At 39.5% G+C, this 22,868-nt stretch overlaps 1 protein-coding gene across 3 annotated transcripts in view; it reads right to left on the bottom strand.

The window, feature by feature from the left end:
- FBXL5 (F-box and leucine rich repeat protein 5) overlaps positions 1-20,174 on the bottom strand; it is a 29,835-nt gene extending 9,661 nt beyond the window's left edge. For 2 of the 3 annotated variants that reach the window (XM_088539962.1, XM_088539961.1), the window contains exons 1-6: positions 20,037-20,169; positions 8,358-8,573; positions 6,368-6,463; positions 4,840-5,023; positions 2,481-2,663; positions 625-750 (exon numbers count right to left, since the gene is read on the bottom strand). In XM_088539962.1, the coding sequence (XP_088396088.1) occupies positions 625-750; positions 2,481-2,663; positions 4,840-5,023; positions 6,368-6,463; positions 8,358-8,573; positions 20,037-20,120 (889 nt within the window). In that variant the 5' untranslated portion in view covers positions 20,121-20,169. Of the gene's footprint in view, positions 1-624; positions 751-2,480; positions 2,664-4,839; positions 5,024-6,367; positions 6,464-8,357; positions 8,574-20,036 lie in introns of all 3 variants that reach the window. The other variant, XM_088539963.1, reaches the window with a different exon arrangement.
- Positions 20,175-22,868: the final 2,694 nt, after the last annotated feature.

Below are 22,868 nucleotides of genomic sequence, written 5' to 3'. Positions count from 1 at the left end.
GTAACTAATTAAAAGCTGTAATCTCACAGGCTATTTCACTGCCTGTGATATTAACAAGTACCAGATAACAGTTTAAGACAAATTTTACATTAAGTCTACAGTGCACCTCAATTAATTTTTACATGATGACTTAATCAAACTTCTAGATCTTCTGCAAGGTGAGGTCTACCTTTCACCTCCTTCCTAATTCCAGACACATCCTTTTAACTCTTCCCTTCTACCTGCGCCAGTCAGCGTCTGCTTTCTCCTACGTACGCGAGTTTAGCCCAATGTAACCCACTAAGTGTGGGAGGGGTGTTGCTGGCTTTTTCATTCAGATAGGAGTTGGGATGAGATCAAGATGGAAAAGAAAGGCACTGCTTTTAGAAATGCCAAGTAGCTACTTGATAAAGCTTCCCAAGTTATTTTTGCTTACTATTTGGCTTGGGAAACATTTCATCCCAATGGAATACAAGTACAAGAGCATTTTCCATTATGTAAAGATCCTAAAATCAATTCTGAAAATTGATACTTTTTAAAAAAATAAAAAAAGATTGTTTTGTGCCATAAATCAACCTGTGCATTCTCAGGAAAAAAAAAATCCAAACCAAAATCAGAACTTTCCACTGAAATCAATTTACCCACCAGATTCATCTATGTCAGCATCTTCATCCCATTCCTGGAAAGCACGACTTTCATCTTTTCTATTTTTCACCCATTCCTCATCAGGTTCTGCCTCAAGATCTGCTGCAGGACCACTATACCAATCACCTACCCAGACAAGGGAAAAAAAACACTGATTAAAAACCTTTCTCATCATAACAAAAATTTGCAACGATTGTTAGTACATTGTGACCTAATCTGGTAATACAAGTTTTACATTCATCTCAAAAAAACCCTGGACTGCACCCCGATATAGTTCCTGATTCATTTATTTAATTTCGAGTATATTATAGTGCTGGGCTCAGTGCAAGCATATATACTGCCTCACTTACTATGGACAGGGCTGGACATAAAGATCTTACTCTTATTAAAGAGCTACACCTGATGAGTACTCTCTACAGGAACAAGGTTTATTATTTGAGTAAATAGAAGTGACAAGAACTCCTATTTATTTGATTGTCCGCTAACTTTGAAGGAAAAGATCTTGGTGATGATATGATGCTGTTTATATTCTCTATCCCATCCTCATAATGCATAAAAAGTGTTAAAAGCCCTTTCTGTATTAGAAAACTCAAAAATTGAACTAAGCCTGCAATTTTATGTATTCTTACTCTGTCAGTAAGTCCTATTTGAGAAGCTTCCACCCAGTTTTGAGCACTTCCCCACAAACAATGGTGTTAACATAGACAGTGTGTCATGGGAAAGGCATCTCGTCAATTAAGAGAAGGAAGCATTTGAAGCATTTTTGGGTGCTATATTTTAATGTTAAGGTCATTAAGTTTTATATGAAAACCAAAGTTACAAATGATTTAAACACTGCAACCCCTTTCTTCAACAGACTGAACAGACCGCAGCAGTTCAGGGACAAACCTCTCATATTTAGTTAGATTAATCCAGAAAAAAACGAGAAAGAGAGAGAGAGAGAGAGATCTAAACACCACTTTAATTTCTCCTTAACTTACACAGATTTTTCAAATCAGAGATACAAATGAAAGAGGTTTTTTAGTTTCTGAGATAAATAAAAACTAAGTTATGTATTTTTAGTTTTTTTTCTCCCTTAAAACCTTACAAAGACACATCAAAGATAACCTGTCAGAATGTTTCTTCTTTACTCAAAATCATGGAAATGGCAGTATTTACATAGCTTGCAATACCATACTCCAGTGATTTTTTAACATTCACATAAATTAAGTACATGAAAAGTACTATTGTAACTGCAATAAAAATTTAGGTTTTAAATTAAATAATAGTTATTTAAGTAAGACATTTAAAGGATTGGTAAGAGAGAGAATAAATCTTTCACACTCAACTTCAAAGACAGCAATTAAAAATAGGTTATGAGGAAGTTTTAAAATTCTGTTGTTTTAAACCTCAATTCTACTGTATGAATTACAAGACAAACCTCTTTAAGGAAAAGATACTGATCAGCACTTTAACAAAATTAGATTTTATCTCTACCAATGAATGCTGTCACAGAAGCATTTTTAATCCAAAATCCCTTATATTCATAAATCATAATTAAGATGTAGTACTAGTGAATTTACTTGTTATCATTCATATAAGAAAATAAACCTAAGTAAACCTAATACACACTTTTTAAAAAAAAACCCTAATAAACACTATTAACAGCTATTCATGAAGAGAACTTTTGTCCTTTAACTCTACAAGATGCAGGTATTTTGAGTACTTTTTTTTTTTTTGAAAAAACATTTTACTAAATTTCAGAGCTCCTTCCTAAGACATGTGCACCCTCTTTTGTTCAGTGTATATGACTGCTGATACTAAAACAAATCCTGATGACCAACAAGCTTTCAAAAGAAAACTGAAGTTTAACTTACCTCTGGCCCAGCGAACAGGATAAAGATGTTTCCAGAGGGATCCAGTTTTAGCCAGCTGAGACCATTCCATGCTTACTTGACTACACTGGCATAACTCTTGGGGGTTAAGGTAACTGAAAATGGTCAGCATCACTTCCGGAGGAAGATTAGTAATATTTGTAGTGTGCCCTATCACCTCGGCTTCTAAAATACAAAAAAAGCAATGTGTTAAATGAGGCTCATCCCCACTGCTTTAAACTCATGTTTTGAGCAGTGCAATAGAAGACTAGAGTGTATGAAAAATACTTTAAACAAGTTTTTCACTAAAGTGTTAGCATTTTTAGAAAATTCATCAGAAGGCAGTAAATACTGCTTTGATTTTTAAAAGCTTTCTTTATAATATCACCTTAAAAATAATATTTGAATTCAATTTTATTTCCCATTTTCTTCAACAGGCTATTTGATCTTTCCAAGCCTGATCCTCAAAGCCTCTAACATGAACTGGACAAAAGTAAATTGCTGCTATTCAATCACAGCAGGATGAAAGCAGAGTTCTCTAGTAAACCTGTTTAAAACGTATCCTATGTCACAATTCATGCATATACATCTGCTTCTTGCTTTTGCCATATTCCCTGGACACAGCACCAGTACATAGAACATTAACAGCAGGGACCACTTCATTTAAGCACTCAACTTCTTTACTGGGACCTAGCAAAAGAGTCCACATTAACTGTTTGGAGATGTCTCCTATTTTTATTTCCAACTTCAGTGGCAAGCATAGGCAATTAATTTTCAACTTCTGAGCTGTGACCTGCCTTTGAGATCAGCAGGTAACAGCCAATACTGGTCAGAGGCTAAGATTTAATCATTGCAGTCAGCGGACAGCAGTACCCACCTCCAATAACTCTCCCTTAGTACCATAATAGTAGGAGCTGCAAACTACATAATGTATTCAGTACTTTAGTTAATGCTTCTATTTTAGAGAGGCTTTATTATTTTGAATCATATGCATGGCATCCCAGAAAGCTTTTCAACTGATAATCAGCACATAAGAGCTTACACTGGCAGCAATCAGGTCTCTCTCTCCCTTTGCAGAGAAACTTCAAAGGTGAGTATAGCAAAATAAATTACCCTATGATAATCTGTTACTACTTCAAAAACAAAATGCAATTAGGGACAGTTTTGCTTGATGAATCAATATATTTAGAGACCTGGCAAGTTATCTCAGCCTACATAAAATTTTGCATTAAAATGAAACTAGTACTTCACAAGACTAAGGCAATGCCTTTTTTTTTTTTTTTTTTTTTTTAACATGGAAGAAAACAGTGAAGGACACACCCTTTTCATTCCCTAAAGTTAAAAAACACAACTGTTAAGAAATTCTGCTGTCTCAAAACTCCTATTCCGGTTATAGACAACAGCAAGCAATCCCTTAAGACTACCTGTACCACGTTTCTCCAAGACTTGACCCAAAGGGTGGAAAATGAACAGAGTACTTTAGAAATCAAAAAATCTCATTACAGAATATAGATTTTCAAGCTTTTTGATGATAGTAGCACATCTTATATCATGTACTCACGTAGTCAGTTCACAAGAGCTTGCCCTTTTTGGCAGTCTCTCCCAGTATTACACTTTTGGTACATTTATTCTCTTTCTTGGTGTATTAAATCTTACGTAGTTAAGAATTTTTCAACATGAAAGACGTGGGCGGTTTCAAGCCATAATAACCTAAAGATCACCTCAGAAATTGTCCATCTTACTCTAAATATCATCAAGAAAGGTAGAGTTACAGATGAATGTAAGTTAAATTCCCACTCTCAGAAGACATTTCACCTGAGCTACTCTCGCATTTTATGGATTCAGCTCCTCTCATCACACCAGTGTCTTCTCTTCTGGTTCATGAGAGGCCTAGGAAGTTCACTGGTGGAAGTAAGGGAGGCAAGCTGCTTTTAATTTGAAATATTCTCAGCTGACTAACTATTCGGTATTATTAAGTAGCCAACACAAAAGCCTACAGAGACTGCCTGAAACCCAAGCATTAAAGGCAAGGTCAGAACTGTTTCTGATTTCTCCCCTTAAAAATATATATATATATTTATACATAGATATATATATATAAAGGTGTATATAACTATGGAAGGCAAGGGGAAAAGAAACGAGAAGAGGAACTGTAAACAGCAAAGTAGCACCTACATTACAACCTGCCAAGAAGGCTGTACTATACAACAAAATTCTTCTAAGTTTCAAAACTACTTTGAAGAAATTACCATTTTACAAAAGCTATTAACTGCCTGTACATACATTTAGTTATCTCACTGACATGGTGTTTAGGCATTATTTGCACATTTAAAATTGCTTTCACTTTAATGAGATGCTTCACCTTGATCTGCTTTCTCATCCACAGAATACTTAAAGACCTTCTGAAGCTCTTCAGCCTGATTCCACTTGCTAAGACCTCTGAATTCTGCAGCTTCCTTCTGTGAGCAGTGCTGTGCAATTACTTTCTTCTTAATATCTTTCAATTCTTCATAAGTAAAGTATTCCATCAACATTGGCTGGAAAACCTGAAGCAGGAGATTCCAGTTATGTGAAATACAGTAAGTGTCATGCTGCCATAGATAATAGACACTGCTATCCACAACCATTAAGACAGAATTGCCAAGACAGATTTCCCATTTCAAATTCTCAAGGAGTAAAACACAGCATATAAGTGAATATAAAGACAGGACCATGGAAGCTTTGCATTCAGCTCCTCCACTTACCAATGGATCACTGCATAATCTCAGGCAAACTGTTTCCCTACTTTCTCCAGCAGAAAAAGGGAAGTGATTAAACTTGCTTAAATTAAATAACTTATTCAGATACTCACACAGAAGACAAAAGAACAAGGAAGAGAAACATGAGGTAAGCCTTCTCTCGGACCGACTTGAGATCTACTACCTTCAGAAGATGCTTCCCAGTTTTTGGATACCCATAAATCATCAGACTGGCAGTACAAGTCTTTATGTTCCAAATATAGGTCAGAGGCTGTTTGGGAGTGTCATTTTGAGTCATGGAGCACTGGTTTCTGGACTTCTCTTTTTCCTTAATTTTTGGCAGACTTTTGGCCAGCTGCAGTTTTGCTCATCCAAAACTACTGTTTTATAATCAAAAGTTATAGAATGCATACTTCAAAATATCACTTACTGTAATTTTAAGGTATTTGATAAGTTGATCTTTTTCAGTTGTACCACTCTAATGAGTCACCGTGATAGCACAAATGTTCACAATCAAAGTAAAATATTCCATCTGTATTACTATATTACTTGTTCCCATATTTTTAAAGAGTTTCGGGCAACTTAAAGATGCATCTTTTGTTTCATGAACAGACTAAGTTTTGCAAGCTTAAACAGCCCATACAGCTACTCATTCATGCAATAAATTAAGCGTAAAGTCTGATTTAACAGCAACATTGTTTATTCCTTTTGACTAAAATTCACTGTGACATTCTGCACAATTCACATAACCCTTATTTAAAAGGTTTAGTAAAGGCCAGTCCTGGCAAGAGAGCCTGTGTGTATATATACACACACATGTATAGAAGACCTTGACTGTCCTTGTAATTATGTAGTATGTTAATAACACCAACTTTTTCAGTCCGAGTTTCCGCCAAAACAGTAAGTTTTTAAAGGGCCATTTTCGCCCCCTTCCCCGCCCCCATACTTTCCATGTATTCACTTTTCTATTCACTTTTCCAGTTTGAGAACAGAACACCACAACAGTCAGCCCTAAAAGCAAACTGGCATAGTAGTAGAACAAATGATCATTGAAAATACTGACTCTCCAAACCCTTCATCTCTATTCAGTCTTTCCAAAGCCGCCCTCTCCTCAAAATTAGCGGAATCTTTGAGGAAAAAAATACTACCTACCTCTTCTTCCTCTTTCATATGAGGAAGGAAATCCCTGGTAAAGGCTTCCAACCTCTCCTTCAACTGTTTCGCATAGTTTAGCTGTTCATATTCATTCTGTAAAGAAAGCAAAGGTTTTACCTGTTAAATCCAGTCCATTCACCCAAGGGTCAAATTTCTCAGTATGCCTGGGTTTCACAATAAAGCTCATTACATTTGCCCCACAAATACAGTATATTCTGGGAAGCAGATTTAGTTCATAATAGGAATGTATTAAAATACAAATCTGAAGACCAGCTGACATTCCACACCGGCCTACCATGAGCTAGAACAAAGTATTCTAGATGAGTCTAATGTATGTTATCATCAGATATGAAATAGCTTATCTAATCAAATTTTCACTTGGTAATAAAGACCAAGGCTTGCCAATCTACAGTCTCACCCAAAGTTCAAAGTAGTTAAACAGTATTTGCATATTTTGCATAACAATTAATCTAAGATATACCTGTTGAACTTCATACTTTAACTGAATGCAATTCTAGTTTCATAATTGGAAATGCAATTTATAATTATATATTTTCTATAGGAATTTACTTTGAAATGGTCAGAATTTTGAAATAAAGATGCAACTGACTTCTGAATGACAGATAACAAGCAAGTTAGACCAACCTCACCTATCAATAGGGTCGCTTGCTCTTTGTTCTAGTACTAAGTTGGTTCTGAAGTCTGTGCAGTTGGTTCTGAAGTCTGTGCAGTAATTACAACATATGGAAGTTCCTGGTAGTTCTTACAGTAAATGTTGCAAGTTTACTTCTTTTCAGACTGCTACATCAAAAACCCCTGACAACTTGGTGTTCTCCGGAAATGAAGAGTCACTGAGGACAAGTTTATGTCCTTTATTCTCAAGACAAACATGCAGTAGCTCATCCAAAGAAGTGTTATCAATACTTATTATACACAATGCTATACTGAGACTATAGATAGAGACTATAGATAGTCTCAGTATGGATATAACTTCAAAAAAGTTATAATTCCTTTTTTCTAATATTTTTCTAATTCCCTTAGATGTTTTATTCCTATGTAAGGAGTCAATGTAAATGACAATTACACTAGCATCCCATTAGAATGGGTATGACAGAAAGCATACTGTTAACTTTCTCTCCTGTTTATTCTCCATTTTCTGATTAACTGAAACAGCTTAAGACAATATATTTTCAGGATTTATTTGTCCAGGAAAAGAGTATTATTTTCAGGTTTCCCTGTTCAAAAAACACCTTAGATAGCAGAATGTATCCAGTCAACAACTCTACGTTAAACATTTGCATTACCGAAAATATGGATCAACTGCACTAGCAGTGTAATACGAGGTAACAAATTTTTACTAAAGGCTGCAGTTCCACGAGTGAAGAAAGGGAGACTTGGCTAACCCAGTAAAATGCAAGTAGGGTGCAACTGGAAAAGAATTCAAGCTCAAGTAATGAACAAGCCAACTAAAGAAATAAATGTTTATAGCTACTTGAGGATTGGAACATTAGCAGCACTGTTGAGCTGCAGGTCATAAGGAGTCGCTAATAGAAGAGCACCTTTAAAGTACCTAATCATGCCCATTCACAAAAAAAAAAAAAAAAAAAAAAAAAACACTAAGCTTCCTAACAAATTAATAAGAGTCAAAATTGCTAGTCAGAAACTGTTCTCACCACTAGCTAAACTTGCTTCATATTTGAAACTTCCATATTGCCTCCTCAAAATATCCTAAGTTAAATGCTGATGGACTTCACAAGACATACTCTTGGAAAGAACTTTACTATAAGTTTAGTAACTAAAAAGATTGGCAAAAGATTTTGTGTTTTAGACTAGAAATTTTCACTATCATATCAAGAAACCACAAATATTTTAGTGACTTCTATAATTTACTTGTGGAGAATATTAAAGAAAGGTGAGGCAAACTAATCACAGCATGTTTTCCTTAGGCCACACAAGTCCTTCATGTAGTCTACTTGTGGTACCTTACCTTTACATTCTTTAACCCTTTCTCAAAGAGGCTAAGCATCTCTGAGAGTTTGTTGTCCGAGTGCACATTGTACACTGTCCGGCTACGCTGCTGAAGTAAACCAATGATACATTCATTTTCAATCTGTTCATGCATTTTAAATTCCTTGAATGTGGCATAGAGAGATTGCAGGAGAGCCCGAAAATCATTGTTGTTGGAGAAGTTGGTCTTGGAAAGCTAGAAGAAAGAAAAGCTCATAAAAAATCAACAGTGAAAATCATTTCAAAGTCAAGTCAGATTCATAACCTTATCTTAAGCTGAAAAACTTCAGTTTTATATAGAAAACTTTGGCTAAAAAAAGGGAGGGGAAAAAAGGGAAAAGAACATAAATTTTCATTTCAAGCAACTCACCTCAAAGGCATCAAAATTCAGGTAGCAAATGCCTTTGAACATCAAACAAAATAGATAACCACGATGTATTCAAGTATATGCACAGGAATACATGAACCAATTTTCTATTTTTACAAAAAATTTCCTTAATTTACTTAATTGCTATATCTAAATTTAAGGTAATTTCTTCCAGAAGAATGAGCATTTGTTAATCTAGATTATGTAAATACCAATGTTTATATAACTTCTACTTGAGGAAAACAGTTGGGTGCAGTAACTCCAAAGAAATTTAGCCTTTAGAGAACAGTGCAACTGTAGCATTAGTTTTAGAAAGTCAGTAAAATTAGAGCTGTATTTAAGGAACATAAAACAAACTTGTGAAACCTTGAAATAAACTGATGTAGAAAGATAAGATTTCCGGTTGGAAATCCATGTAATCTCTCCAGCCTAGTAACAAAAGACTTAGACACTTTCCCAGATCTACATGTTTGTCCGTACTGACCACCCACTTTCACTGCTCCTTGAGTTCACCTTCACGAGCACACCAGCAACAAGGAATGCTGAATGGCACCAAGTGAGCACACACTAAAATAGCAAGAATAAAAGAATTTACTCATTCTGGCATTGCACTACCACTTCCTGGTGGCAACCCCTAGCAATACAAACACAACACGCTGGATCTCAGCCAAGAACTTATGCAACTCCAAGGCAGCTGCACCTACAGTATGTTATGTGCACACAAGCAAAACGACTGCCATTTTTTGGGGGGAGGAGAGGGAAGGAAACTTTGCCCTACCATCTATCTGAACTGAATCTTAGTAAAAGCTAAGGGATTTTTTTTTTCTAGCATATTTTTTAAAAATGGTGACAGGACAGAATAAATTTGAATTTGTTTGTGACACAGTGTGTTTGGATTAGAGGCATGCACTGTTATGTACATATCACAAACAGAAAAATATTTTAGCCCCTAATTTCTTTATTAGCTCAGAGAATGCAATATATAGAGTAGGCAAACGAGATGAAACTAAACGTTAGGCTTCCACACTGCAAAACAGAAGATGCCCTGCTTGGAACGTAAGCACAGGAAAACAGCTGGAGAAGTATTTTTCCAGAACACCCTCTTAATCTTTAGGCTTCAGTGATGGTGAAGTTTGTTTTCTAGAGAGGTATTTCTCTTGACCAAGAATCATCTCAAAATTGTTCACTCCACCCATAAAGCAGATGCACAATACCTGAAGTCAGTCCCAAATACACTTTTTGCTCCCAAATAGCTGATCATATTTTGGTTGATCTAAAAAAAGGAATGAAGTTGTCCACAGGTTTAACAAGATTAGAAAGAAGTATTTTAATTTATTGTGGGTAAAGCCACAGAAACTTGGTTCTGAAGCAAAATAACACCTTCTCATGCTCCTGACTTTTCAGGATTCAAAACCTTCTTCAGTATCTCCTTACTGTTGTCATCAAACTGGCAATAAGCAAAGGGTCCATTTGTGTGTCCAGTTTAACAATTTCTACTGCAAAGACATTATTAGAGAATATATTGTAACATGAAATGCTTGTATATCCATACCTTCTTGAGGTTTCCAGCAGACATCAGGAAGTATGGAAGCTATAGTGAAGCTGAATGACTGTACTTGAATCAGTAGCTTGTATATTAAAAAGGTCAGTTGAAGCTGTGGAAAAGTGGCTTATCAGAGGACAGGTAGCCTAGCAACACAGTCAATCGGTCAGACCTGTAATTTCATTACTGGAACTGATGAAGTCTTATAATAGGTGACGAGGGCTATTAACTGACAGCAGCTGCTCTACCCTTAAGCTCCGTTTTTCAGCAGCTCTACACAAGGAAATCAAGCATACAAGTTTGACAGAAGAGCAAACTTCCTTGCTGAAGAGAGATGTGGAATGCTAAGGGAATAGTGAGCTCGGAGGAAGCGGCTTAAATATATCTGATGATCAGTTAAAAATACAAAGCATAGTGCAAGAGCATGACCCCTGAGCAGACTTAGAACATGCAGCACTGTAAACTGATTATCACAGCTACAGGTATTAGAGATACCTGGGGGCTTTCTGGAGATGCTACCTGCACACAGCTGCGTGTTTATAGGTTGCACACGGAGCCAACGGTGCCACCAGTTGTGTCTGACATTCAGACCAGGTTAAGAAACACACCACAGATTCCCAAAGAGAAAAAGCCCCAATGGAGTAGTCCAAACATCAGAAGGTCAATTACATTGCAAGTTCTGTCCCATCCACTTTGGAAACCTCTGTTGGATGCAAACATACCCTAGAAGTAGCCACCAGCTACTAAACTCAGTATTTATTTTTTAAACTTAAAGATCTAGCAAGTTAACTTTGTTTCATGTAATTTCGGGGGGGGGGAGGGGGCGGGGGAAGAGGGTTTGCTAATTCTAGGTGCCAGTAGCACTGTAAAGAAGCAGTCGCTACATTTACCAAAGCTATTCTAGATAGCAAAATGACAAAAAAAACATTAAAACTCATCATATTAAGCTAGTCATGTTTGGAGTTTTATAGTACACTTAAAACTGAGGCTGAAATAAACAAACAGAAATAGTGTTTTCAGCAATGCAAAGTGGAATCTGTAAGCTAGTGTTAAGAGGTAGGTCTTAGAAGTTTACTATCATGGATTCAAGACCAGGGAATTCATCTTTCCTTTGCAGGGAAAGATGGTAAATCTGAATTAAGAAATCACTTGACAGTCATCACTTTCTAAATCTCAAGTTATTCAATTAATCAAAATTACACTTGAGAAATTTATATATATATATGCACTCTTTGTACCTCAGGCAATTATATACCTGTTTTAGACAGAATGGCTTAACTCCCCTGAACTACAGTCATTAAGGCAGGCAAGAGGAAGGCCTATGTCCAGACAGGGCACACTGCCTTCCTTACTGTAAGTTATTATTTCATTTTTTTGCTTCAAGAATAAGTGAGAAACAATACTGGGAAGATTAGCAAGATTTGGGAAGATTTGTTTTTATACAGTGCTTCACATTCATGATACTCAACTGAAGGTAATTCTGCCTCCAACTCCTACTCCGCTTTGTGGTTTTAGGCCTTGCTTTCATTAAAAAACATTTCTGTGCAATGAGGGCATTCCTAGGCACAATAGATGGACGCTGTGAATAATTAAGAAAGCTTAAGAGTGCTCCGATTCCATGGCAATTGAGTCACTGAATACAAAACAGTATCTGGTTTGTTTTTGAAAGCACTTGACATACGTTTTAATAGGGAAAAATATGTCGTCCTATAAAAAATACCTAACATTTGCATGAGATTAATTTTACAGTGAGTAAATACAAATAATTATTTCCTAATATCTATTCCAAAAACATGCTTAATGAGTGGACAGGCTTTGATTCTTCCTTTAAAATACCAAAGCATTATTAACTATTAACTGGCAGGGGGAAGAAGCAACCAGGAAGAAATGAAAGCAAGGGTAAACAAGCTCTTCTTATCAGATTAGCATCTGCAGAAGCAAAGCCTGGGCTGCATGGTAACTCTCTCAGTTACAAGCATCTCTCACAGCAAACCAGTAAAATAAACAAAAATATCAGGGAAGAGAGATGGGAAGGGCAAATTGCTTTTCCACTCTGTCCAAAGATTTTATAAATTTCAAATCAAGTGAAAACTGAACAGAATTTCGCATGTGCTTTATTTCACATGAAGAGTCTCCCAGCAGGATCTAAAACTGCTAAACAGCAATTACCATGAAAATTAATCCTGGAATCAAATAACAACAATAATAAAGGTAGAGCTTACTTCCCCTCCCGCCAACTCATTTTCACATATTGCCATTTTAGCATTTTAAACAGGCCATTCCAGTATAGTCTCATTTCCATGTATAACCGCTATGCTTATATGGGCAGTTGATTGCCAACAGAGGTGAAATATAGTAAGTCATATCTGTTTAGTCACATTTAAAACTCCTTAAAAATACTTATAAAAACAAATCTTGTCATTTTTCATCTGGAAACCCATTCCAGTTTCAAAAAAGTGCATTTTTTTAAAAACAACAAGTGACTAGAAGAAGAAGAAAAAAAAAAAAAAAAGGAGGTGACACTGGCATTACTGGTGAAGCACAAATTTTCACTCTTCATTATATCTTAGCTGCTATCACTTCTCACATGCAACAGCACTAAAACTCAAACAACAGGAATTTAGACTCTGTGGAGATATTAAGGACCATTTATCACAACTTTATGAGCTGGAAAATGAAGGGACAAAGATCATAATGAGGTGTCCCAATGTCAACACCACAAGGAGGGCAGGTTTTCCGTTGTACTTAACCCCCTATTCACTGGCAGGCAAGCAGGCAGAGAAAGGAAAAAACAAAAAGCAGCAGCAGGACCTGTCCCTGCTCCCAGCTCTGCTGCCCTGCCACTTCCCTTCATTACGTTCTAGCAAACACAAACACGCAGATGCAAGAGGAACCCACTCAGTTTACTGATCTCTTAATAATTTAGGATTTTGGGGTGTTTGTTTTTCATCTGGCCAGCAAAGCAAGCGCAGGAGTCGCCCTTCATTGACCACCTGCAGCTGCACTCAGTCACATGCAGGGTCTTGCTCAGGAATCTGCAATGACAAGTTCAGTCTGCAGAGTCTCCAAGGAAAAGCTTCAGTAGGGAGATAGCCTAGCAAGAAGAATTACTCCCAGTGCCACCCCTTCCCAGACTTACTTTCTATACAGAGCTATATGAGGTCAGTAGTCAGAGAATTAGCTAAGTCACTTTATACTCCAGCTGTACAGACATCCAAAGCCATTAGATCACAAAAGTTATACAGGTTCTCCACATCAGTGCTTTTCTTGGCTACGGCTCAACCCAAAATAATAGGGTGAAAGGCAAGACATGATTTAGTCTAGCCCATGATATAACTCTTAAGAAAATTCAAAGCTTTCAAATGTTCTGGTCTCTCTTGCTCCCTATGTCCCCTTTTCCTCTATCTAATCCTATCAGTTTTTTTGCAGGTTAAATAAGATTTTGAAATAACCTTTTGGGGAAAGAAAAAAGCAAAAACAAAATACCACTGTAACAGTACAAATATGGCAGACAGGATTATTTTGTTTTCAAAGAGCACAAGCAGTAAGGCAAGTAAAGTCTTGCTCTTTATTTTTTGAAAGGCTGAGGTCAAACAGATAAATGCCAAGCACAAGAGCAGAGCATAGACAAAAACAAGCTGCAGCATTTTCATTTTCAGCAGTTTATTTCATGCCTCTATCTTGTACTACATAACTAAAACAATTTCTCCTAATGAATATCAGTAGATCAGTCTGTGAAAATAAATAAAATAAATAAATAAAGACCTAAATAACAGAACTGCAGATTATCTGCACCAGGATTTTCAATGACGTAATCACTAGAAGTGTCAGATCTACTCAGGCTTTCTAGCAAAACACGCAGCTCAGGAAGCATCGGTAAAAATGGCCGGGGCTTTTTCCACCAGCAGATGCTACCAGGGAAGAAGGGACCCATGTGGTTCTCAGGTCTGCAGAGATGAAATATTAAAAACAAATCTAATGAAGAAATCCAAGGGCCTCAAATGAAAGCATGATGAACGTTTGCAATGATGCTGCTTTTGGTACCTGAGAAATAGCATTTCTCATAGCTACTTAATATGCTTTCTTTCTCTTAGTTAACTTCTAACTAAAACAACAGCCTTCTGTCTTTACATTAAGAATAATCTAAAGTCCCAAGAATGAAATAAAGGCAGCCCTGAGGCTTCTCTTCGCTCTGCCTCTGCAGTGACGAGCCACAGAGCCTGCAAAAACACCCTCCCTGCTCCCCACCAGCTTCACAGCCCTCTCCTAGCACTGCCAGGAGCGGACATCAGGAAAAATCACTGCTCTTGCTTAACCCATTTTGGTCAGCACTAATAAAAATATAAATGGAAAGCAAGAAGTCTCTCCATAAATAGAGCCTAAACTCTATTTAATTGGTTCTTTCTGAGATTACAGAGCATATTCTCAAGATAATTGCGCAATACCTGTATAAACACTCATACACGTTATTTACGGTCTCTCTGTTTTTAGAAACATTGGTTTCTATTATTTTTGCACAGAAGAATAGAAAAAGCGTCTGTTGCTTGAAGGAGAGAAGAGCAAAGGTGTCCACTGGGTTATTATTGCTCTCCAGAGCAGGCCGAAAAAGAAGACTAAAATACCAGAGCTACATACAAAATGTGAACAAGTGTTTTTGTTTGTTTGTTTGTTTTTAAAGAGGGCATAATTTGGTGCTGGGCAATTACTTGAAAAAAAGTTTTACTACTATGTCTGGCATAAGGAAAACCTAAGGTATTTTCTTATAAAGGTACACAATAGACAAAAAAAAAAAGAGAGATTAAAGCTGTTATTTCTCTGTAGGCATGGCAAGAAGTTACTAAACTACCTAGCATTTAGAAGGTCAAATGAAAAAGGACTTGTAGAGTCTCTAATGAAAGAGTCAGAGGCACAGAGGGCAGATGGATTCACTGGCCTCTGGATCCTACCAGGGATAATGACTGGAATGGTGAATTATGAGACTTAATTCCTTCCATCCAGAAGACTGGCCGAAAACCAAGGCACCTGAGCATGTAGCTCTTCATTTGCAGACTTGTTAGCACGGAACAGCCTAGGTATCCGCTTTCTCACCCTAAACATAGGGAAGTGTGGAAGTGTGTGCTCGATGCTACCAGTCAAATACTATGAAATTCTAAACCAATACACAGAAATACATATTTGAAGTAGTGGAAAATGAATCGCAGTGTATCGAATTATGGAAAAGAGAATTCTGAAGTTAAATAAAAGCTTTACCAAAATGTAATTAAAACCAGAAACAGGCTTATCGTGGTTTAACAGTCATTTTCTGCTCTTAAGGATGTCAAGAAAAAAGATGTTTTTTTGGAGTGGAAAGACAGAATGTTGATTATTGTGCAATTTTTCAGACTTCATTCTCCTCTGTCCATCAAAAAAAAAAAAAAGTAGTTATAATGTGATTACCTAACTCCCTTAACACAGGTTTCCAGTAGCATTTCAGCGTCATTTAGGAACATTTTTATATCCCTAAACCTGCTAATCTGTAATACTTATTGTAATATCACAAATTTAACATATAAAAACATGAAAAGACAAAAAAAAAGACCATAAATACTCAAATAACTGAAAAAAGTGACACTAATTCCATTCCAGCAGGAGAGATGGAAACTGCTGAGAACAGCAAAACTAAACATCTTACTTGCTTAAGTGTTCATAATAAAAGGCATTTAGGACAAAATATTTATGGCAATTAATTTTAACATGGATTCAGAATTATAGGCTAGAATACAAAAATACTAAATATTTACACAAGTTAACTGTATTCAAGTCAGCAGCACATGTTGAAATTGACCCAAACTTCCTGGAAGAACCAACCAGAGTAATTACTGAACCATTAGAAGCAAGCGCTCAAGATCTTTTGGAGAAAAGCAAGATCCTGGAACACTGAAGTCAGGCAAACACATGGAAGATCTTAGATGCTTTTGATCAAGCACCTAAGAATGAGGTTCCACAGTAAAGCTAGACTATTAAAGCAGCTTTTTACTACTGAAATCATTACTTATGTTCCCTACTCCCACACCATCACCCTGTTTTGGAGCTTGTTTGACCTCTCAGTGAGCCAGTTTTACTGAATTTTCTTTTGCTTCAGTGAACAAGATGAACTCACTGCTTGTGAAGGGGCCAGACAAGCACAGATGGTTTCATCAACAATTAACCCTTCCAGAAGCCACTAGCAGCTCCATTCAGTCATAGTATGAAGGCTCACATAAACTTTAAGGGACAAAAGGACATGAGAACAATTTATCCATCAACTACTGAGACTGCCTTACAGCATTATTTTCATATTCCTTTCCCCCAACAGTCAAGATTAGGAAAGGCCCTCTCCAGCTGCAATAACTGCACAAGGCAGTAAAAAGTCACAGGATGTTTGATATCACGCACAGTAACACTAGAGGCAGTTCAAATCCAGCCAAGATTCCAACTTTTAATCAAGGTGTGTATCTAGATCAGAGTCTGCATTGCAGTGGCCTCATCTTGAAGCTAATGAAGAAACCATCAGCCAGCATGAATTTATTCAGAATAAAAGAATCTCAGTTCCTCTGGATAAGATCACCAAACCACTGAAGAGGAAGTGCATGTTACACATCTTGATTTCTGTAAGGTTTTAGGTCATGCTTTGCTTCACATTGTTTCAGCAAGCTAATACAGTCTACAAGAAATCATACAATAGCTCAAACTCTTGCAAACATGGTCTCAAAGAGTAGCTATGTCTCCAGCAAAAAAGAGGGTTTTTTGACAATTTTTTAAAACAGACGACCAATGAGAATCCGTTCTGCTTCAGGGTATATGCGATACCTTCAGCCATCATTTAGAAAGACAGATCGTTGACAATAACTTGTGAATGACATTCTCAAGCGTCACAAACACAAGACCATCATACGACATGAGTGCTCTCTACGCAACACTGACGTGTGGATTTTGGACAAGTGCGGAGAACTACATCAGGGCAGAAGTCCTGATGACACAAATATGAAAGGAAAAAAATGAGCACTGACAGAAACAGTACACAGATAAGTATGGGGTTACAGTGAAGGAAGCATAAAGTGAATATGGTGCTGTTACACATAAATAAAGACCGCAGAATAACAAATCCAAAACATATCATCTCTACTCAGCATCAACAGCGTCAAGTTTTGCACAACATATTTCAAGAGAATGTAGACAAAATTAGGCTGAGGTTTCACTGCAGCTTACGCCAACCTACTTGCCGGGCTGTCACAGTCCCACCCTCCGGCTCCCATTGGCTTCAGTGCTCATCTGACCACTGCTTGCTGGCAACACTAAACCAGCCGAAAAACTGCCCTCACTTCAAGAGGAAAAAAAAAATCTCTGCCAATTAGAGCCTTTGTGAGTCACTTCACTTGCTATGGGAGCGAGAAAGAGCAAACGATAGGGAAAGCAGCAGTTAGATGGCTCAAACTGCCACAAAACTGCTGTTCAGGACTCCTGACAAAAGCGAGGAGAACCAGGAGATGCAGGGGAAGCATGACCCACTTGGTAAAGTTAAATGGAGCTGTCTGCTTCATTCGAGAACAGATGACTAAGATGGAGGACACAGCTACAGTTTGCAAACAAGCACAAGACTTTTCTGAAAACAAACAATGATTCACTGACAGTAGGAAAAAAGAATCAAAATTTATTTGGAGTAAGGACGATGTTAGACATTAGAAAAGAAAAAAAATTCAAAGACCATCTGATCTAGAGCTCTGCTACTATAGAGGTGCATCCCCAGAGGACTAAGAACCTGCTTATCAACAGACTACGCACTAGTCTGTGCCTAGTTTGTGGGGTTACTTAAAAAATTAAACTTTAGTTATTCTTATTATGGAAGTCCAAGGCACTGTGTTAAAAGCACCGAAAAATGCCATTCAAGTACCAAAAAAAAAAAAAAATCTTTCCTAGCAATAGTTTAAGAGTGCAGAACTTTCTTGATGCAGTCAAACACCTTAGATGTCTGATTTACTATTCTGTCTCATATGAGGTCTTGAGAAAAACAATATATACCATATCTCAAAGTAGTGAAGCATCATTAAAGTGCATGCACATTTTACTCATTAATAACTTTATGGCCAATTCCCAGAAATGCACAGGTGACCACTTCCATCTCCACTAAGAACTGGTGGAGTTTAGTAACAGAGACCAACTACATTACAGCATAGAGGGGACGTGAGATATGGCAGGTAACATGTAGTTAAAAATTAAACACTCCTCAAGGATTCACTAATATAAAGAGCACAGCTTTGCAGATTATAATTGCCATGTAAGCAGAAACACAGCATTAATTAACTACAGCATCTTAATCACACATTGAGGAGAGATCAGATATTTTTTTCAATAAAAAGCTGTCATACAGACTCAAATACAAAGGTCATGGGCCAGGCACAAACCCCAAACTCCAAAGCAGGGCTAAAGGATGTAGAATTAAGTACTACAAATCCTCTCTACTTACATAAATAATTCCCCAAGCGTTCATTCATGGTTGTGCTTGTTTAAAATGGGAAGGGAAAAACAAAACAAAACAAAAGTTAAGCATACTCTCTATGTAATTGCAAAAGACAAGAGGGTGTGCTCATGGCAGATTGGCAAAATTTGATTAAAACCATCCAATCTGATAAGTTTAGTCAAAACTTTGTGGGAGGTTCAATAAGAGCCACAGAAATGCATCGCATGAACAAGGAAAAAAAATAAAAACAGCAGTAGCAAATAACTAGCAGATCTGGAGGTTCACACAAAACTTGTTCAACTACTGTCAACAATACATTAGCAGTGCTTCTGGGGGGTGCGGGGGAGTGCCGCGAAGCCACAGCCTTTTTCAGGTGTTTGCCTCTGTTCCTGCAACACCCTGTTCATAAAGGCACCACAAAAGTCCACACAGCTAAAGCTTAAAGAGTAACTTGATTGCAAACACACTTGCAAAAAAAAAAGGGGGGGAGGGGGCACAGTGAAGGGGCAGAACCACAATAGCTCTGGCCAGACACTGCTGAATTACTATTCACCTTTTCCTTTCCCTCATCTTCACCCAACTCAGACTCACAAGAAGTCACTAGAGGCCACCAGGCCTGGGGAAGCAGGGGCTCCCCATGCTGCTGGCAGTGCTTCACTGTCTCAGGAAACTTCACACTCCTCTGAGGTGCCTTAAACCTCCCCGGGAGCCCCAGGCCGGCCCAAGGCGGCAGAGGGGCCGGGCGCTGGCTCCCGTGCTTGCCCAAAGTTCAACTCCGCTCCGCACTGGGGCTGCCCTTCCAGGTGACACCACGGGCCGGATCACTAGCGCCCTGATGCAAGAACGGAAGTTATTTCTGACGAAACACAGCATTACTGAAGAAGGAGGAAAAGAAAAATAATAAAAAAAACAACTTTCTCGGCGTGCCCGCCGGGCACTCACACGCCACTTAACCACCGCGTTTAACGCTAACGCGGACCGTTATGAAGCACAACGCAGCCCGCGGCGCCCAGCAGCGGGGGCAGCCGCCGCCTTCCCCCCAGCCTGTGCCCGCCGGGGCTCCGCGCACTGCCCGGGAGGAGAGGGGGATCGGGGCCAGCCCCCTCTCCATGCGGGGGTAGCGGGCGGTCCCGCTGCGCTCGCAGCCCGGCAGAGCGAGGAGGCCGCCAGGGAGGCCGGGCCGGTGGCCCGCGGCGGGGGCGCCGCTGACAGCTGCGCACTCGCGCAGCCTCCCCCCGCGCCGGGGCGGCGGCGGCGCGGCCCCCAGCGCTACCTTGTCGCAGTAGAGCCCCACAAGCTGCTTCATCCGCCAGTGCGGCGCCGAGAAGACGTCCACCTCCTCGGGGAAGGGAGCCATGTTCTCCCCATAGAGCCGCGCCGCGGCCGACACTGGCAGCACCAACGGCGGCGGCAACAACCGCGCTGCGCATGCGCGCGGCCGCGCGGGCTGGCCCGCCAGCCCGGACCACACGTGACCGCCACCGCCCCGCCTGCGCGGCGCGCATGCGCGCCGCGCCCCGCCGGCCGCCGCGGCCTCGAAGGCCGCTGTGGGGGCGGAGGGGCGCGGCCGCCCCGGGGGTTCCTGCACGTTCCGGTGCCCGTAGCGCGGCCGCCCCGGCCGGAATGGCTGGTGGCGAGCGGGGCCGCGAGCCGCCGCGTTCGGCGCCCAGAGGGCACCGGGGCGCTGCCCCTGGCCGCTCAAACGTGTGGGCAGGCAGGTGGGGAGGCCTGAGCTGCCTTGAGGTGGCACCGTGGCGCCACAAAATGGAGCGGTGCCGGTGCCAGCCGACATGGCGGCGTAAAGTGAATCGCGTTCCCGCTTCCTCTCCCCGCCCCTGCCCCCGTCCCCGCCCCAGGGGGTCAGGGACAAAATAAATAGCAGGAGTTTCTGACTGAAAACTACTGCGGTGTAAAATCTGAGCTGCTGCTATTATGTAGGTTAAAATCTGGTGAGCTTGCAGATGTCAAAAAGGGAAAGAAACAGATCGTAGTATGTCAAGCAAAGGGTCCTAGGACTTTTTCCTCAACATAGGAATGTTTAGGCGTAAAATACATAATTATTCCTGGTATTGGCAGGAGCTAATGAATTGAGAGGATGGCATCACATGATGGAAGTTACCCTGATCACGCAGCACGCAAGAATCCTTATCTCTTCATCTAAGGAAGTGAGGCTGGAGCCATCTGGGTGTTTCCCCTTTCTGCCTCCCCGAGTCTTTTGAACCTCTTAGCCTACTTAATCATATTTGACAGGTTTACAAATCTTAAAGATGATTATGTTTGTGCAAGTTAGGGGAAACTGGCAGCTGTGGGTGGCAGAGGGGTAGGAAGGCGAAGCACAGGTATGGCACTGCCGTCCAGGCCTGCAGAGCCAATTCTGGCTCCAGGACCCACCGCTTCTTGCGCAGTGAGTTCATCACAGGTTGACCTGTTGCTGTTGGTAGGATTTATGGAACAGAAATGAAAGCCCCCAGAAAGCAATGTTTGGTTAAGTCTCTTGCTTGCAGAAGAGCTTGTTAGTGCAGGCAAATTGAAGGTAGAGTTTCCCAGCATGAAGTGCTAAGTCATACAAGACTGGGGTTCTACCAGCAGTCCATGCCTGAGTAATACAGGAGATTAATTCTCTCCCGTCTTACCCCTTATGCTGGAAGTTATCACTCCCATCTTCTAGAAATAGCAAGAGAGAACATGCCTGTTCCTCATCTGCCAAGGCTTCGGAATATAAACGTGCTTCATTTGGTGGTGGTTCTAGTTAATGTGCAGTCTGTGGAGTATCTCCTGAACAGATACGCTTCTGGCTTTCCTGACTGCTACATGAGCAGCAACCTCTTTAGAGGACAGTGGTCTATGTCCAGCATGGACTGCCAAGGTTGGGAAGCGAGAGAGGCATCTGTGGTACTGAGTATCGTAGTGCAAGAGTAAGTGCCAAATAATGAGATTAAAGAGTTGATTTTTTCATAGGCAAGTTTAAGAGGAGATGTGGTCATGTTCTACAAGAATTTACATGGAGAAACTCTTTCCGAGGCCAGATTCTTCTTTACATAACAGGCAAAGGCATCATGAGATCTAATGCCTGGAAGCTAAAGGTAGACAAGTTCAGACCAGACACTGCGACCATATGGCTGCCCAACTGTTCGGACACTTTCCCTGGCAATGTGTTGGATTAACCATCACACAAAATATTTATGAGTAAGAACATATATTAAAAATGGCTGTGTTGAATTAGATCAGAGAACCATATAGCCCGATGCTGTGTTTTTAGAAGAGGCCAGTGAGGAAAGGAAGCTCAATAGAGCTTGAGATGGGAATCCCAACAACTGCTGGATACATTTCCATTTCCTCCCAAAAGGCATGACATGTCATGTCTTCTTGCAGAATACCACTCAGCAGTGTCCGCATCTTTCCAGAGCTAATGCATTCAAATCTGGTGTGCCCTTGTAGAGAAACAATTCCAAAACTCTTCTCCTTTTTTTTATGTTGTCCTAACACAAACTGTATATTTTAGGCAGACATTTTAGTCCTGATGCAAAAATCAGTGAAAAGCTCTGCCCTATTCTGTACAGAACACCACATCAGTGATGCCTGTGGTTTCTCTTAGTCCTGAAACTAATGGAAAAAACTTTACTGCAGTGAAGTTGATAACAAAAAACATACATTGAGTTCCATGGATGATTGTAGGTCTCCACGCCTGGACCCGAAGCAGGAAGCATTTGGCTACTTTGCTGCTCCCCTACCAGCATGGCCACGTTTCAGAGATGTCACAAAAGAAATGTGGAGAAAAAACATCACAAAAGCAGCCAAAATGAAGTACCACATTTGATGTGTCTCAAGTATATTAAACACAACAGTGCACATCTATTTCAGGGTAACTCTGGTTCTCTCAAAAATATAGTTAAGACAAATCAATTTGTTACCCTTGTATCACATTTCTAGAAGAGATCTGTCATCAGCAATTTACTCAGCAATTAGCAAGATTATGCACACAGAAAAAAACACTATATAAATGACATAATTAATAAAGATGTATGTATTCTACTAAGGCATGGGGGCTATTTAATACAAAAAAAAAAAAGAACCAGCACATTTCTGAGGAATGTGAAACCGTAGA

Source organism: Tinamus guttatus, unplaced genomic scaffold (genome assembly GCF_059628265.1).
Source record: "Tinamus guttatus ecotype Peru unplaced genomic scaffold, ASM5962826v1 Tinamus_guttatus_pri_ptg000052l, whole genome shotgun sequence".
Classification (NCBI taxonomy): domain Eukaryota; kingdom Metazoa; phylum Chordata; class Aves; order Tinamiformes; family Tinamidae; genus Tinamus; species Tinamus guttatus.
The sequence above is the reverse complement of the archived record's forward strand: the minus strand, read 5'-3'. Positions and strand labels throughout refer to the sequence as shown.